Consider the following 17,137-nt stretch of genomic DNA (forward strand, 5'->3'; position numbering starts at 1 on the left):
TATTTACTGCTTATTGCTAGCTATAGCATGTACTTTGATAAGCTTGTTCAAAACAACTTGATCAAAAGTTGATACATTGAAACACATAACTGAAAGTCTAAATGGATTATGCAACAATGAAGACGAAAATAAAATGAGAAACTGGGCACTTTCAAAGGATAGAATCCTTCCGGGCATTGATTTCATGATTCAGTCAAAGGATAGAATCCTTTCAAGCATTGGTAATAGGAGTTTTATCAACATAGTGTAGTAATAAGAAAAGTGAGTAAAAGTTATAAAGGGCATTGAAAAGCACAATACCTTCTCCTCTTCCTCTATAGGATTTTCGAAATCTGCAGAGATAATAGGAGTTTTATCAACATAGTGTAGTAATAAGAAAAGTGAGTAACAAAAACAATCAAAATATAAATCACCAAGGGAGAGAGAGAGAGAGAGAGAGAGAGAGAGAGAGAGAGAGAGAGAGAGAGAGAGGAGGGAGGGAGGGAGATTCGGAATATACAGATACTTACCATTTTTTGAATCAATGTTAAAGGCAGCTGTGTGAAGAACATATGGGAGGCTTACCATGGGTGTTATCCAATTCCAACTGTAGAGCAATACAATCAGCGTGCTTATTCCAGTATTCCACCTCCGAATCATAATCTTCAGGTAAATTCTTCATCGTAGATGATGAAGATGCTTCAGGTTTGATTTTCAGCTTGTTTAGTCTTTTTCGACGTGCAATCCGTTTCTTCTTTGACTTGGAAGGTTTCTTCTTTCGCACAGGCTCTATAAAGAGTAGATAGACAGAAAGAACATGAAAAACAAACACCTATTTGAGTCGACACACACATGAACACTCACTCTAATATCCACGCGATGAGTGAATTAAAGGGATTGAAGTGCATAATAAAATACTCAGAACCAAGGCAAGGGTTACTTACTTTTGCGTTCACCTAAGATCAATAGGTGTCTATCGGAAATCACGTTTTTGTAGTGAGGATTTTCGTTTGGCATTATCGGCATTATCCCTAGCTAGCTAGCTACTATTCTGTAAAACAAAAATAACAAAAAAATTAACAAGAATTTACAATATCAAATCAAATCAAAACCTAACCAAATAGTAATAGAGAAAGGGAACCGAACAACACAACAGTAAATAATTTCATTCATGAAGACAGTTTTTTTAACAATATGAAAAAATTAGTAACAGCATGAATTCAGAAATTGAACATTCAATCGCAAACAGGAATAAACGTTGAATTCAGCAATTGAATAATAGCAAAAGCAAAATTGGAAAAAGAAGAAATCAAATTCCAAGAGGATCGAGCGGGTACCGTACCTGTGAGATGAGAATGAAGAATGAAGGAAGGGTGACAAACGACTGTGGCTAGGGTTTCAGCACCACAAACAAACAAAAACGCAGGCGTGTGATTCTCGTTCTCAGTGGAAGGAAGGACTTATAAGGTTTTTTCAATGGTGCAGCTTGAAACGAATAAATGGAGCTTATGTATATATATATACACCTAAGAGACTTGTCAAGCAAGAAAGCAAACAAGTGAAAGCAGTGTTCCACACATTGAGTGTTAATAATTCCCTCCATTATTTTTTAAGCGTCGTTTTAGAATATTTAACACCAAATTAACGAAACATATTTTTGCATGTTTGCTTCTATTATACCCTTGCTTTAATCCACCAATATATTTCAATTTTTTTCACACATTTTCTTTTTCCAATAAATTTAATATCTTATCCTTGTTTTGTAACAAACAATTGTTAGTTATTATATTTTTTTTAAACAAATTTCTATTTTGTTACACACTCTGCCTCTCTCATAACAAACAATTGTCAATTTTAAGATAACAAGAAATAAACTTTATTTAAAAAAACAAACTTTAGTTTTCCAAATATATATCATTAATTAGTTTTGTTGTTTTTGGCTTTGAGAGACTAACTTTGTGTATCTTTGGTAGTTTCTTTGGCACACCTTGTGCTATTGGGTCTCCTTATTTGTGGTAATATATATATATTCCATTTTGCCTTGTTCAAAAAAAAAAAATGACAAAGGGTATAATTGGCAAATCATATAAACCCTTAAAATACTAAAACGACAGTTAAACAGAAACGTTAAATTTGCACTCAAACGACACTTAAAAAGGGACGAATGGAGTAGTAAACTAGCCCGAGTTTACGTTTTTAGGTGCTAAAATCGTATTGACTCGAAGGTAAATTCGGTTTTTGGTAAAATCAGAATATTTGACGAGTTTTACCGAGTTACACATGTTAAACTCGTGTAAACTCGACCGAGTTTACGTTCAAATTTTTATATTTAATTTGGGCCATTTTTGGACCAATTTTCTTTTAAAACCCAATTCTTTTTTCAACCCCAAAGTATACATAAACGGTTCCTTTACTATTAACATTATACGTTGTCTGACTTCTTCTAAAAGTCCAAAAAGTTTTTCTCTTCTTTAAGTTTTGAAACGACGAACAGGGGAACACACAACAATTAAGGTTGCGGTGGTGACAAAATATTTCGACGTCGACGATTCTGACGCCGGTTAGAGTCTTATGAAAGTTATGATTTTCTATGTTGATGTTAAATTGAACATAATTATTATTATGGTGGTTATGTATAATTTGCCTTTATAATGAAGTCATATTTTGCATTAGTGACATATTTGCAATATTATGTTAGCTTACATATGTCTTGTATATAATAAATATTATATAATTTTAATTTTAGGTAAACTCGTACAAGTTTACAAATCGAGTTTACATAGATAAAACGAGTTGATGTAAACTCTCGAGTGGTAAAACTAGGGGTGTAAGTGGTTCGGACAAAACCAACGAAACCGAAAGTCCAAACCGAACCAAACCGAAAAAATATCCGACCTTGTTTGGTTCGGTTTGAAACCGATCCGAAACAATTGAAACCGATCTAATTTGGTTTGGTTCATGGTTTTTCATTTTGAGATCCGTGAAACCGATGAACCAATCCGATGATAACCACACTCCTTATTTTACTAATATTATCATGCCTTACACAAACTTATGCTTAGGCTCAAAATTAAACATAAGATACTTTTTAATCCATTCACTTTCTCTCATCTTCTTCTTATCTCATCAGTTGACGACTCACGTTGGAATTGGATTGATTTAGTTTGGATGTTTTTATTTAATTTCATGGCGACCATAATTTCATGATGTTTAAATTTCAGGATGTTTTAATTTCAGTTTGCATGGATTTGTTATTTTGACTATGTTTTAATTTTAGGATGTTGTTTTGGAAATTTTGTGTTTGTTGATGAATGATGCATGTATGGATCATGAATGATTGAAATATTTGAGTTTGATGAAGTTGTTTTTTAAGAATGATGGATGAATGAATCTTGGATCATATCTATGAAATATAGAGTAAGGTTAATTATAAAAAGTTGTTTGAAAAATAGAGAACATGAAAAAACAAAATATGAAATACAATTATACAAAGATCTATGAAATATTTTGTGAGAATATGATTTTTTTTAATTGTATTTTTAAATAAACCGATCAACCGAACCAATCCAAACCGAACCAAACCGAATTTGGTTCGGTTTCTTTTTTGAAAAACAGTGAAAACCGAACCAATCCAAACCGATGAAGATTTCATCGGTTCGGACATTTTTTTTTACTAAAAACCAATCCAAACCGAACCGTTACATCCCTAGGTAAAACCTTGAGTGAAAGGACCAACTTATTTGTTTTGCACTTCAAAAAAATAACCATGCTTACCTTGTTCTACATCTTCCTTTTTAAAATTCTAAACAATGTGGGATTCTTCAATATATATATGTATATTTTCAACCAACAACTATAAAACACGGTGAAATTAATTTAAATTTATCGTGTAGAATATGTACTAGAAATCTATTATGCATGTATAATGAATCTCTTTTGCGTACAAATCTCACCAAATTATATTATATATAGTCATGCATAGGCTCCAAAAGGTTGCAACACATGCCAACAATAATTTGAGAAATTAAAAGTGATTGAAGGTAACGCGTTAGACACTAGACAAACATTTAATTTGAAGTGTCAGTGTGATGTATATATAATAAAATTTTCAAACATTAGATAAGTCTTTAATTTGAAGTGTCAGTGTGATGTATATATAACAATTTTTTTCTTAAAAATTAAGGGTGAAAATTCTTAAGTCCAGTCCTTACATTAAGTCCGTTTTTTTACTGATTTTGAATATCAGTTCTTATCTAAATGAAATTGAATTGATTGGTTGATGTCCAAAGCTATATCTAGGAACCAAAATGATGTTTGTTTTAAACAATGTTTGAGCAAATTGATGTGCAAAATATTTGAGGGCCGAATTTGAGTATTTATTTTGAACACGAGCATGGTGTTGCTAGAAAAGGAAAAGTGAATTTGAACATAATGAGAACCTTGAATTGCCACAACCTTTCACTTAGCAGTTTATAAGGACTATAGAAAATGTTATGTTGATAATAAGTTAATAATTGTCTTGTTAACATGCAGATTTATGGCATGAAAGATCCTTCAATCAACTCTTCCAAGAGCCGATTGAAATCTCTTACATGGCAAGAACGGTGAAAATTTGAAAGAGAGAGAATGCAAATACAGGTCGATGAACAAACATTTGCAAAAGTGTGGAAGCTCCAACACCACAATCCAACATTTTTTGTGGTGGCCGGGATTCGAACTCTGACCTTGCATATATTATGCATTGTCCATTCCAACCGAGCTATACTGAAATAATATTCTGAAACCACATCGGTGTTGTCAAATAACGGTGTTATAGCTAGCGTAGCGAAATTTTGACAAATCATTGTTGTTGCGCGATACTCTATTTCGAACAAAGTAATGTCAAATATAAACTATTGTGGTGTAACAATTTTGTACAGACCATTTTTTTCAAGATCCGCTATTTATATCCTTGAACCATATACAAGCATTCTCTATCAAACAACCACAAAAAAAAAAAAAAAAAAAAAAAAATGTACTATTAGCTACCATAAACTCCTTTTAAACATAGCAATGTTTGCCAGGATTTGGAATCATTTCAATATCCTCCTCTTCGATTAACCTTCCTTCATTCGCCTCTATGAGTTCCCTTGCAAAAAGCTCAGGCCAAGAGATATCACCATCTTCATCTTTGTTTATAATATGATCACCATCTTCTTTGTTAGATTTTTCCTCTGTCGTATTGGCACTTTTAACCAAATCAATCTTGATATTTCCACTATCAAGTTGATTTCTTGAATTTGGATCAATATTTTCCTGGAAAATGAGAATGCAGGAGCACAATAATAAGGAGTTAATTTATGAATACAATTTTTGAATTTCATATTTGTTTCTCATTTAAATTTTCATTGTTTGAATAATGTGTTTGGGTAAGAGTAAACACACAATTTTTGTTAGTACATGAATTAACAAAATTCAAAATGTTAAAATAGATCAAATAAATGGACTATGATTTACTTTTTAAGGTGAATAAGTGGAGTATCGAGATTCGAACACCGACATCTTCATATAACAATGCATTGTCTATACCAAGTGATATATGCACACGGGGACAAAACTCTCTTAAATTAAACCTTACATATGATCATTTGTGAATAACTAATATTAATATATCAACAAAATCCCTGGGTTCCTTCAACAAATAAATAACACATATATACAGAAACACACAAATAATACATACAATGTTGGTGATAGCTTTAAGTCCAAGAACCACGGTCTTTTCTGGCCAAGTATTTCCCACCTTTCTCCTTTTGTGTCCACCATTTGATTGACATTTTGGTTCTTCATGAACAAATTTCCTCGAAACAATGATGTCCTAAAAATCAAGAATGCAAAAGAGTGTTCAGTAAAAAAAATTGAATTATCATTACATATAGAAAGGAAGATTGTATTTGTATATACAAAGTATTACATCGTAAAAATAGAAAATTGATTTCAATATGTAAAAAAAAAAAAGATTTGGAAAGACTTTATCATGTTCAACTTTGCTGGTCAGCTAAAAATTTTGGAGAGACGATATTCCAAATTTCATTCTTGTTCCAAATTTTCTCTTTTTAGTTGACTCTTATTCCAAATTTTGTATTTAAATAAAATTTGGTTAACTAAAAAATCTATAACATTTGAACAAGATTACCGGATATAATCAAATTCAAATCTGGGTAAAAAAATTAAAAATCCGGAAAGACTCTTGCAATCAAATCAATTTTCTTCGTTCCTTTTCAAGTATATAGATTTAGCGATCAGATTTAATCGTTTTCATAGTTAATGTACAGTTTGTCAATTATATCATTTTTCAATTACTCTTACTTACTCTTTTTCAATAACATTAATCAATACTCAGCCAAAAAAATAAATAAATAAAACTAATTAATACTATTAATTTGGAAAACTCAAGTTTTTTTCCAACAAAATTTGTTTTTTGTTATATGCAAATTAAAAAAAAAAATTGCTAGCAATAATAATGGTTTCATGAAGAGTTGAAATTTTATAAACAAGATAAACATTGTTAAAAATTTCAAGTGTAAAATAAAAAAAAATAGAAATTTGTTCGGTAAGAAACAACTGTCCACAAAAAAATCACAAAGAAACAACTAAAACCACCACCACCACCAACAACAATAATAATAATCTATATCTATACTTCTATATATATATATATATATATATATATATATATATATATATATATATATATATATATATATATATATATGTTTTTGTCCAAAAATATATATATCTATATCTATATCTATACTTCTATACTATATATAAAGAAAATAACATGTTTTGCCTCTTTTGGGCTGACATTTTCTTTTTCAAAAATTATCCTCAACTTTCAATACAAATAGCACACATAACAAATAGATAAGAGTAAATTCAAATATTAAAATAAAAGTGTAACAAACACGATATGATTATATATGTTCAATTTTTTTTCCTTTATCCCTTAAAAAGGGTAACAAACTAGAAAAATATATCTATACATACTTTTTCATTATCCCAATTATACTTTTAAACAATTTTTTTTATAATAAAGATTGTTATCAGTGTTATTAAAAAAATAAGAATTTAGATTATATTTTTTTGTTATATTGTTGGTGTCATTGAAATAGATAATCATGGTTAGTTTGATTTGTTATAATTTGAAAGCAGAAATCATTTATATTTTTACTTTTAATCAAAATTTCATAAAAAAAACGTCGTTCGTAAATTTTCAAACATCACCGCAATAAAAAGAGTGGAAAAATGGATACGTGAGTGTCCGACTTTTCGCTAATATATATAAAGAAAATAGATGATTTTTTAGAAAGAAAAAAAAGATTTTGAGGTGGCTTTTCACTTATAATTATAATCTTAAACAAGCTTGTTTAAAAGGATGTTATATTTAGTTTTATTGAAAAAGATAAGAATTGTTCGTTACAAATTGAAAGTAAAAATGTTTATACCATCCTTTTTAATCAAAACCAATTTCATAAAAAATATTGTTCATTAAAGAGTAAATCTTGAACGCATAAAATCAAGCTAACATAAAAAAAGGGAAGAGAAAAAACAAATACGACGGGGACAAAGTTGAGAAGAACTCAATCTTGAATGCATAAAATCACTAATTATGACACCCACACACAAAAAAATCACTTTATAATTAACGACTAATCAAGCTAACATAATATTAGTAGCCAATCAAATTATAGTATGGTAACTTACAGATATGGCGTTTTCCGCAGGTCCGGGAACAACTGTCTTTCCTTGCTTATCTTGTCCAATGCTATTCATCAAGTGAGAATTTGATTGGTCATCGATTCTTTTTTCTGTATTTTTTGGATTGGGTTTCAAATTCTTTCTGAATCTGCATAGAACATAATTGCTGGCCTGCAAAAAAACGCAAAAGCAGATTATAAATGTGTGCACAATACCAAGGAAAAATTGTCACTTTGACATGCAGTGCTACAAACCAGAAAATAAACCCTAATTAGTATAAACTTAGTATTTAAACGTTGGTCTTAGTTCAACCAAAAAAATAATTCATGAGGTAAGGGTGGTCACTATTTAATAGGTACTACTAACTAACTAATAATATAAATATAAATATAAATATAAATATATGATCATATTGCTTACCGAAGCATTGTTAATCAAAGATATGTGAAGGCTATATTCATGCAAGATCCATCCACCATCTTGAGAAGTGTAACTCTTCTCAAAGCGGAAACGTTTTTTTAGACCTAGGGTTTGGCCGGTCTCTTTGTCAACTATACTTTTTCCGGTGTCTTCAGCTTCCCACGTACCAATTCCAATAGTACGAATCAAACGTTTACTAGTGGCAGATTTCTTCTTTAAGGTAGTGAAGAAATATAAGTCCTTTCCATGATATGAGTGAGAACTTGCAAACTCTTCCCAAATCTCCCAAGGATTCTTTATGGTATCAAATAAGTCATATTCAAGAACATTGATATAGTTGGGCACTGGTATATCGTGAACTTTATTGTAGAGGAATGATCGAAGAAGTTCACCATCTGTAGGTTTGAAATTTTTACTTGATCGAGAATTGTGAGCCATATTTGTGAATTTGGAATTGTAAAGTGGAGAAACAAAGAGTATTCTCTCTTCAAATTATATTGTGGTCATTCAAATATAAGGGAACTAAGTATATATAGATAATTCAGTTTTAATTGACCTAAAAGATCTCCCTAAAGATTTTATTCAAAAATAAAAAGATCTCCCTAATTAAAGATAAGAAAATTAAATCAGTAACTTAAATTTTTTTTTTGGTAGTGTAATCGTAACTTAAATTTGAAACAAACCAAATATGATCTAATTTAAATTTTCTTTAAAAAAAACCTAAATTAAATTTAAAATCAAATATTATCTAATTCTCAAAAACTTTCAAATTTTTAAGCTCACGTGAGCAATTTTTTTTAAGAAACCTGAGCTATTAATTTTTTAAGAAACCTGAGCTATTAAACGAGATAGCATATAAGGTGTGACGTGAACAATTATTTAAAGTTTTGATTTTCTGCTAATGCGCGTAAACTATAATCAACGTTTCTTTTATAAAATTTTGATTTTGATTAAAAAAATTCTTTGTGGTGGCCGGGGTTTGAACCCCGAAAAACTTTCAAATTTTTAAGCTCACGTGAGCAATTTTTTTTTAAGAAACCTGAGCTATTAAACGAGATAGCATATAAGGTGTGACGTGAACAATTATTTAAAGTTTTGATTTTCTGCTAATGCGCGTAAACTATAATCAACGTTTCTTTTATAAAATTTTGATTTTGATTAAAAAATTTCTTTGTGGTGGCCGGGGTTTGAGTTTTGATTTTCTGCTAATGCGCGTAAACTATAATCAACGTTTCTTTTATAAAATTTTGATTTTGATTAAAAAATTTCTTTGTGGTGGCCGGGGTTTGAACCCCGAACCTTGCATATTTTTTACGCGTTGTCCCTACCAACTGAGCTACGCTCACGAGAACGATTTTGATTAAAATGATATATATGTTTAGATTTTGATGATTTTTGAATACTCCTCCCATTCTTTTTTTAAGTATCGTTTTGGAATATTAACATCAAATTAGCAAGTATCTTTTTGTACCTTTACTTTCCATTATACCCTTATTTTAGTCCACCAATATATTCCTATTTTATACTCACACACTTTCTTTTTTCAATAAAATTAATATGTTATCTTTCTCTCATAACAAACAATTGTTAGTTACTATCATTTTCTCCAACAAATTCCTATTTCTTTGTACACTCTATCTCTCTCTCATAACAAACAATTGTCAATTTTAAGATAACAAGAAACAATTTTTGTTTAAAAAAAAAAAACTTTGTTTGAAAAAAAACAAATTTAATTTTCCAAATATGTAGCATTAATTAGTTTTATTGGGAAAGATAAGAGTAATTGACAAAAGGTATATAATCGCAAGTTGTACCCTTAAAATACCAAAACGACGGTTAAATCAAAATGTTAAATCCACATTCAAACGATACTTAAAAAGGAACATAGGGAGTAGTAACAAATTATGTTTATCTTTTACCAACAATGTTACAAATATAATAAAAATTATTATCTTTTTCATTAATACCAACAATATAACATTTCTTAACAATAAATTTGTTTACGGATATAACTGGAATAATGAAAAGATAATAATTTTTATTATATTTGTCATATTGTTAGTAAAAAAAAATTTGGTTACATGAGAAAAGAAAAAGAAGAAAAAAGAAAAGAAAAATAAGGGATTACATCCTTACAAAGGACACCCCAAGAGCATCAGCTAGCAAAGCTAATGACAAACTAGAAGGAGGCGTTTGGAGCATAATTAAAGGATCTACGTTATTAGCTCCCAACTTTGCTAGCACATCTGCACAAGCATTCCCTTCGCGAAGGGTGTGATGAAGCGATATTGCCCAATCTTTTGCCATGAAATCTCTAATAATCTCTAGCTCATTCGAATAATGATGAAACTGAGATGTTCCCTCTGTGACAAGTTGAACCACATGCAAGGAATCTGAAAAAACACATTACTTTCCTATATCTAGCCTGCCAGCACAGTCTGATGCCCACTAAAAGTGCTTGTATTTCTGCATGGAGAATATTAGATAAACCTACACTCCCATAGAAACCAAATTGAAATGTTCCATCATGGTTACGCACCAAGCCACCAAACCCTGCCTTCCCTGGATTAGTAAGAGCACTTCCATCGACATTGAGAATCATGGCATCCTCATCCCCTTTATTCCAACACACCTCACGAATTGCTCGAGTGGAGTGGGAGGTTGAATTTTCAAACATATTGTTAGTAAATGATAAACATATTTTGTTACTTTTAAAAAAAATAGTTTATTACTATTTAAAAGTCACAAACATCTATACATATAATTTAATAAAAATCAATATTTTATAAAAAAAAAATATTGTTTATAGTACACACGTTGGTGCAGTAAAAATATTCAAAAAGTATAAATATGACATTAATTGTCAAACAAGTGTGACTTTTATATTATGTTTGTGTAGACCATATACAATGAAATTTTATAGAGTACATTACACTCCCTTTCCTTGATAGATGTTTGAAATACAGTCATTTTCCCTCTTATGTTAAAATATACACTTCCCTCCCATTTTATGCAAAACATACTAGAAAATATTTCACATCTCACCCCTGAAAGAAGCTTGAATTACATTCTTCACCCCTCTTATGTTAAAATCTACAATTTCCTCCCTTAACAATTTTTTATTTATTTCTGGTAATATATCTAACAAAAAAATCGAACACTCCGAAGAAAAATACTATTGTGGGTCCACTTTAATATAATCAAAATTCAAATTCATATTTTTCTCTATTTTTATTCACAATTTCATTAACATTTAGTTTTAAACCCTGTTATAAATTATAAAATATAAAACAACACAAAATAAAATTAAAATGAGTAAGAAAAAATACTAAAGTCGATAAAATATGATTATTTAAAAATAAATTTTATATTCTAAGTTATGAAATTAATAACAATATATTTAAATTTATTCATCATTGACATTTAAATTACAAATAAATGATTTTTTTCTTAAATGGTGTTTTAAAATTAGTAGATATTGCAAAAATATTTATTTATGTTAAAATAGATTAAATTGTAGTGCATATTTAATTATTAAGTGAGTGGGTTGTAATTCAAGCATCTCATGGGGAAGGAGAATATAAATTTTATTTTTTAAGGGAGGGGAGTATATATTTTAACTTAAAAGGTGACGGAAGTGTAATTTACTCAATTTTATATTTTGTTTGAAAAAAAACAAAACGATATTTGTTCATACAAGTTGATAGATTACGTTATTCAACATCACTAAAAATGTAAATGATGAATTTGCAAACAAACTCACAGTATCCAAGTTAAAAGTATACATAGACAAAATGGCTGCAAATAATATGATGAAATTATAGTAAATGATAGACGTTTGGCAAGTGCACCAAATACTATCGAAGTAGTAAAAATATCGATCCCACGAGGACTGTGTTAATCTCAATTCAGCAATAAGGTTAATATTTAGGATGTGTAAAAGTTATTTTGTTTGCCACTAGGCAGTAGATTTGATTTGGGTAAAAAGTAAATAAACATAAAATAAAGATTTGGTTAGAAAATAAGAGAGAAAGATGAGATCAGATCCGTCGAATCCTCTAAGTTCCCCTAATTGGTCTACTGCACCTATTTGTTATGAACCCTCTTCTAGTTTACGATGATTAACAAATTAGCCCTAATCAATCCCTTGAGTTAGGACCCTCTTCTTAAACTACAGCCCCTAATTCCTTAGGTGGTCTAATAATTCTTGAAGGTTTTACCGAACGTTAACCTATTATCACTAACAAACGATTATCTATTCCTAGACTAACCCTGTTTATTAGAACAATTCAATTAGGTCTAAGTTGAAAGCCATGGTCAGTGGTCATTCATTCTCACGAAATCAAGTTATATGTGATCAAGATATAAAAAGCATTAAGAACAATTGAATTGAATAAACTAGAATTGAATTCATAAACGAAATAGAGTTTCACAGCAACATGTGTCAATTAGGGTTACAAAGATTCATCTCGGATCTAATCTCTAAGAGATTTAGCTACTCATAATCGAGTTTACAAATAGCATAATCAATGAAATAATTAAAACATACATGAATTGGTAAAAGGTTGAAGAAATCGCCCTTCTAGCCGTCTCTGATGTCTCAAAATCGCACTTTGCTCTCCAAAATCGTAACCCTTGTTCTTCAGATTGAGTGCAGTATTTATAGAAGTCATGGGCCTGACCCGTCAAAATCGCGCCGCGCTTTGTTAATTGGCGTGCCGCGATTTCCCTCAAACAGGGAGGATGTAATTTTGCTTCAAAAATCGCAGCACGGCTTGAAATTGGCGTGGCGCGATTTCCTTCGAACAGACTTCAAATTTTAAGCTTTTTGCACTCCAGAACAGTATAAATTGCATGAGAACTCTATCAAAATGTCACAATAAGTCCCTAATATTACGTAATGACAGAATGTCATCACAACCCCAAACTTAAACCATTCCTTGTCCTCAAGGAATTTGCTTGCAACAGTGACAAATGACAGTAAAATAACAGTTACCTGACAAAACGATAGTACCCAAAAGTTCATTCTCCTTCTAGCTAAAGATGAGCTAGTTTGACTTGTTCGCATCCACCAATTAACAACTCCACACAACAATATGAAATAGGTTTCTACCAGTCGACATGCAGGTCTACATATTACCATACGCTTGAAAAGTTTCTAAACATCAATCAAAGTCAATATCATTACACACTTTTGAGGTCTTTAGGGTTATAACGGGGCTTAGGTGAAAGGTGGGATATATTTGGATAAGTAGGCTACACAAAATTTGAGTTAGGCATTCCTACGGAAATTAAAGCACAAAATTCAATCCTTCAATCATTCACCTTGTGGAATAACAATCAATGCAAAGGTACTAGAGAATATTTTTAACATTTAGGGACAATCGAGTTTGAAGTTACTCGGATTTTCAATGTTTTGTCCCTTTTTCATCATTCAATTTCTTTTTTTTTTTTGATACACCATTTTTGTGTATATATTGCATGACAATTTCATATTTCTTTCATTTTTTTTTTGTTCTCTTATTCTCTAGTACCCCCACCCCAAACTTAGTTGGTTGCAAATTCCAATGGCAACCCCAAACTTAATCTTTAGCAACATACTACAATGCCTTAACTCAGAAAATACATTAAGGGACAAATCCTAAAAGTCTCTAGGCTTGTAATGTATTTTGTCACCGAACAAAAAGTTCTAATCCTACCGGCTCAAAATTGGTTAAGAAAGGATAAATTCAACGAATTAAAACAGGGTAGGCTTCAAAAAGGCTCACAGGACCAAGCACTTTTGCCTCAGTGTGTAATTGACAAAGACCAATCAATAATAGAGAAACAATGCAAGTTCTAGAAATGTAGTTGCATGGAAAACTAATCTAAATATAAGTAAATTGAAAAACAAAATTCGGCAATGAACCTTATGGCTGAGATTTCTGGGAGTATGTGACTACCTAGCAACGCCGTACACTTCGCCTTTGAATCAAGTCACCCCTCCTTTAGAACTTTTGGAATACCGTTTCATCAAACAACTGTTACTAAACTGGAATAGGTCACATGAAACAAAACAAATTCATTAATAATAAACAAGTGCAGGAGCAATTACAATAGGGAAATAAGTTCAATGGACTTCGACATTAAAAGAAAATAAAGAAAATACATCAAAAGAAAAATAACTGAAATTAAAATACAAAGCAGAAAATGCTAATCCATCAGTAGATCAGCCCATGTTCACATCATCATCCGAGTGTCCAGCCCCCGGTGTCCTCAATCCTTCAAAGATGCCATCCCCTTGATCTTGCTTGGTGGCATTGAAATCGTCAGTGATTTCCCTCCTCAGTTTCTCAACCCAACACTCCTCCGGCGGTTGAACATTCAGCAATGCATTAAGGGCTTCAGGGCTGAAATCAATGATCTTGCCCCAAACAAAAGATTGAAAGGGTGTATCGGAAACCCGTGCATTTGCAAAGAATTCGACAATCACGGTTTTGTTGTTCGCTTCATCGATCATCTCATTCAACTTCGTCCACCCTCTCCTTCGTAACTCAGCCTCAAAGAACGGATAATTCACAAGTTTTGTGAATTCAAACTTCCTCTCCCCCACAACTTCAAAACTTTTCATGGCTTTGTGGAACTCTTGGGCTTGGTCGTTGATAAAATGAATGGCGTTTTCGGGTGGTTCGGATGCGGTACGAGGGCGTTTGGCTTTGCTTGTGGATGGCTTGGGGTTGGTGGCTTTCTTTGAGCGGATGTTTCTTTGGTTTGAGGCCATTTGTGGTTTAAGATGGTGAAAGGGAAATTTTGTAAAGTTTGGGAAAGTTGGGAATGATAGTGGTTTGATGGTGGTTTGGATTGATGAATTGATGATAGGATTATGGGTAGATGATGTTTAGGAAGTGAATAAGGAGATGAATATGAGAAAAATTAGTGAATGGGAAGTTTAGGGAAGTTTTGGTAGAGAAAGGTAGGAAGAATGGAATGGGAAAAATGGTGGAAAAGGCTGGTTTTATAGGTCTGTTTGGTGAAAATCGCGGCACGCCAAAATGCAAGGCGCGGCGCGATTTTGTTAAAACAGGGAAAATGCTTTTCTGTTCCTCAAAATCGCGGCACGCCAAAATACACAGAGCGGCGCGATTTTGATGAAACAGGGAGTGTGTTTTGCTTCCTCAGGCCAAAATTTTTGTTTTCTTGAAAAATGCCTGAGTTCCTTTAATTTCTGAAAAACTTTTGAGGAGAGAATCATGCAAGACATCAGTACCTTGCATGATTTTCTTGGCAAGAGGTATCCTTGAACAAATTTTTAAAACTTTCCTGCCTTGTATTAGAAGAAAAGAAAAATATTTTTGTGTTTTTGTTTTTGAAAGCAATAAAATCATACCTGAAAAATAAATAGTGGGTTGCCTCCCACCAAGCGCTTTCTTTTACGTCATTGAGCTTGACGCTTCAACCACTGTTAGGGTGGCAAATATGTCAGAAAGAACACATCATCCTTCTTCTTCCTCTTGTTTGGTAGGAATTCCATGAATTTGTAGCAAAGAAGTAGATGCTCCCATGATCTCACCGTTAAACCTTTAGAGTTTAAGCTCTCCCACCGTAGAGAAGGACGTGCATCCATCTGCACACGAGTGATTTCCTCAACCTCCGTTGGTTCAGACTTCGGGAAAATGTCAACACTCCTTACTTTGGGATTTTCTTCCACAACAACCTTGTGACATTCAGTCTCCATCTGAACTAGCTTCCTTTGAGACTCATGTGCTTTCTCAACAAGATCACCACACTGAACATCAAACTTCTCAAATGAAACTTGATTTGACACCAAGAAATCATCTAAAATATTCTGAAGTTGAGTATTGTAATCGATGTTGATCACCTCTTTCTTCCCTTCACCATTACTACCTGGTTGATTCGCCTCATAATGACCACAACTCGAGATTTTGTTGTCCAAAATTTTGATCTTAAAAGATAGCATATATTTTTCATACTGCAACTTAGCAATCTCTTCTGTGTCATAGAGGAGTACCCTGTCTATCATAGCTGCAAAACTTGGATAAACTTTTCAGTAGCACAGTACAATGAGAAGAAAACAAAGAACATAATATTTTTTTTTTAATATATATATACAAAAATATAAATGACAGAAATCCTAAATAAAAACGTAATTGCCAAATTGAAATGACTCAACAGTCCCCGGCAACGGCGCCAAAAACTTGATAGACGTTTGGCAAGTGCACCAAATACTATCGAAGTAGTAAAAATATCGATCCCACGAGGACTGTGTTAATCTCAATTCAGCAATAAGGTTAATATTTAGGATGTGTAAAAGTTATTTTGTTTGCCACTAGGCAGTAGATTTGATTTGGGTAAAAAGTAAATAAACATAAAATAAAGATTTGGTTAGAAAATAAGAGAGAAAGATGAGATCAGATCCGTCGAATCCTCTAAGTTCCCCTAATTGGTCTACTGCACCTATTTGTTATGAACCCTCTTCTAGTTTACGATGATTAACAAATTAGCCCTAATCAATCCCTTGAGTTAGGACCCTCTTCTTAAACTACAGCCCCTAATTCCTTAGGTGGTCTAATAATTCTTGAAGGTTTTACCGAACGTTAACCTATTATCACTAACAAACGATTATCTATTCCTAGACTAACCCTGTTTATTAGAACAATTCAATTAGGTCTAAGTTGAAAGCCATGGTCAGTGGTCATTCATTCTCACGAAATCAAGTTATATGTGATCAAGATATAAAAAGCATTAAGAACAATTGAATTGAATAAACTAGAATTGAATTCATAAACGAAATAGAGTTTCACAGCAACATGTGTCAATTAGGGTTACAAAGATTCATCTCGGATCTAATCTCTAAGAGATTTAGCTACTCATAATCGAGTTTACAAATAGCATAATCAATGAAATAATTAAAACATACATGAATTGGTAAAAGGTTGAAGAAATCGCCCTTCTAGCCGTCTCTGATGTCTCAAAATCGCACTTTGCTCTCCAAAATCGT

At 31.8% G+C, this 17,137-nt stretch overlaps 1 protein-coding gene and 1 long non-coding RNA gene across 2 annotated transcripts; both read right to left on the minus strand.

The window, feature by feature from the left end:
* Positions 1-708: 708 nt before the first annotated feature.
* On the minus strand, positions 709-1,022 carry LOC146951996 (uncharacterized). The gene is made up of 2 exons (XR_015008715.1): positions 924-1,022; positions 709-768 (listed from the first exon to the last, which is right to left on the minus strand). It is a non-coding gene; the product is annotated as an uncharacterized LOC146951996 (long non-coding RNA).
* A 3,997-nt stretch (positions 1,023-5,019) lies between these two features.
* LOC146951997 (NAC domain-containing protein 2-like) lies at positions 5,020-8,577 on the minus strand. The gene is made up of 4 exons (XM_085742496.1): positions 8,140-8,577; positions 7,726-7,890; positions 5,702-5,836; positions 5,020-5,274 (listed from the first exon to the last, which is right to left on the minus strand). The coding sequence occupies exons 1-4, from the start codon at positions 8,575-8,577 to the stop codon at positions 5,020-5,022; spliced, it is 993 nt and encodes a 330-aa protein (XP_085598622.1).
* Positions 8,578-17,137: the final 8,560 nt, after the last annotated feature.

Source organism: Medicago sativa, chromosome 1 (genome assembly GCF_051527215.1).
Source record: "Medicago sativa cultivar Bolivia chromosome 1, Bolivia_mono, whole genome shotgun sequence".
In the NCBI taxonomy this organism is placed as follows: domain Eukaryota; kingdom Viridiplantae; phylum Streptophyta; class Magnoliopsida; order Fabales; family Fabaceae; genus Medicago; species Medicago sativa.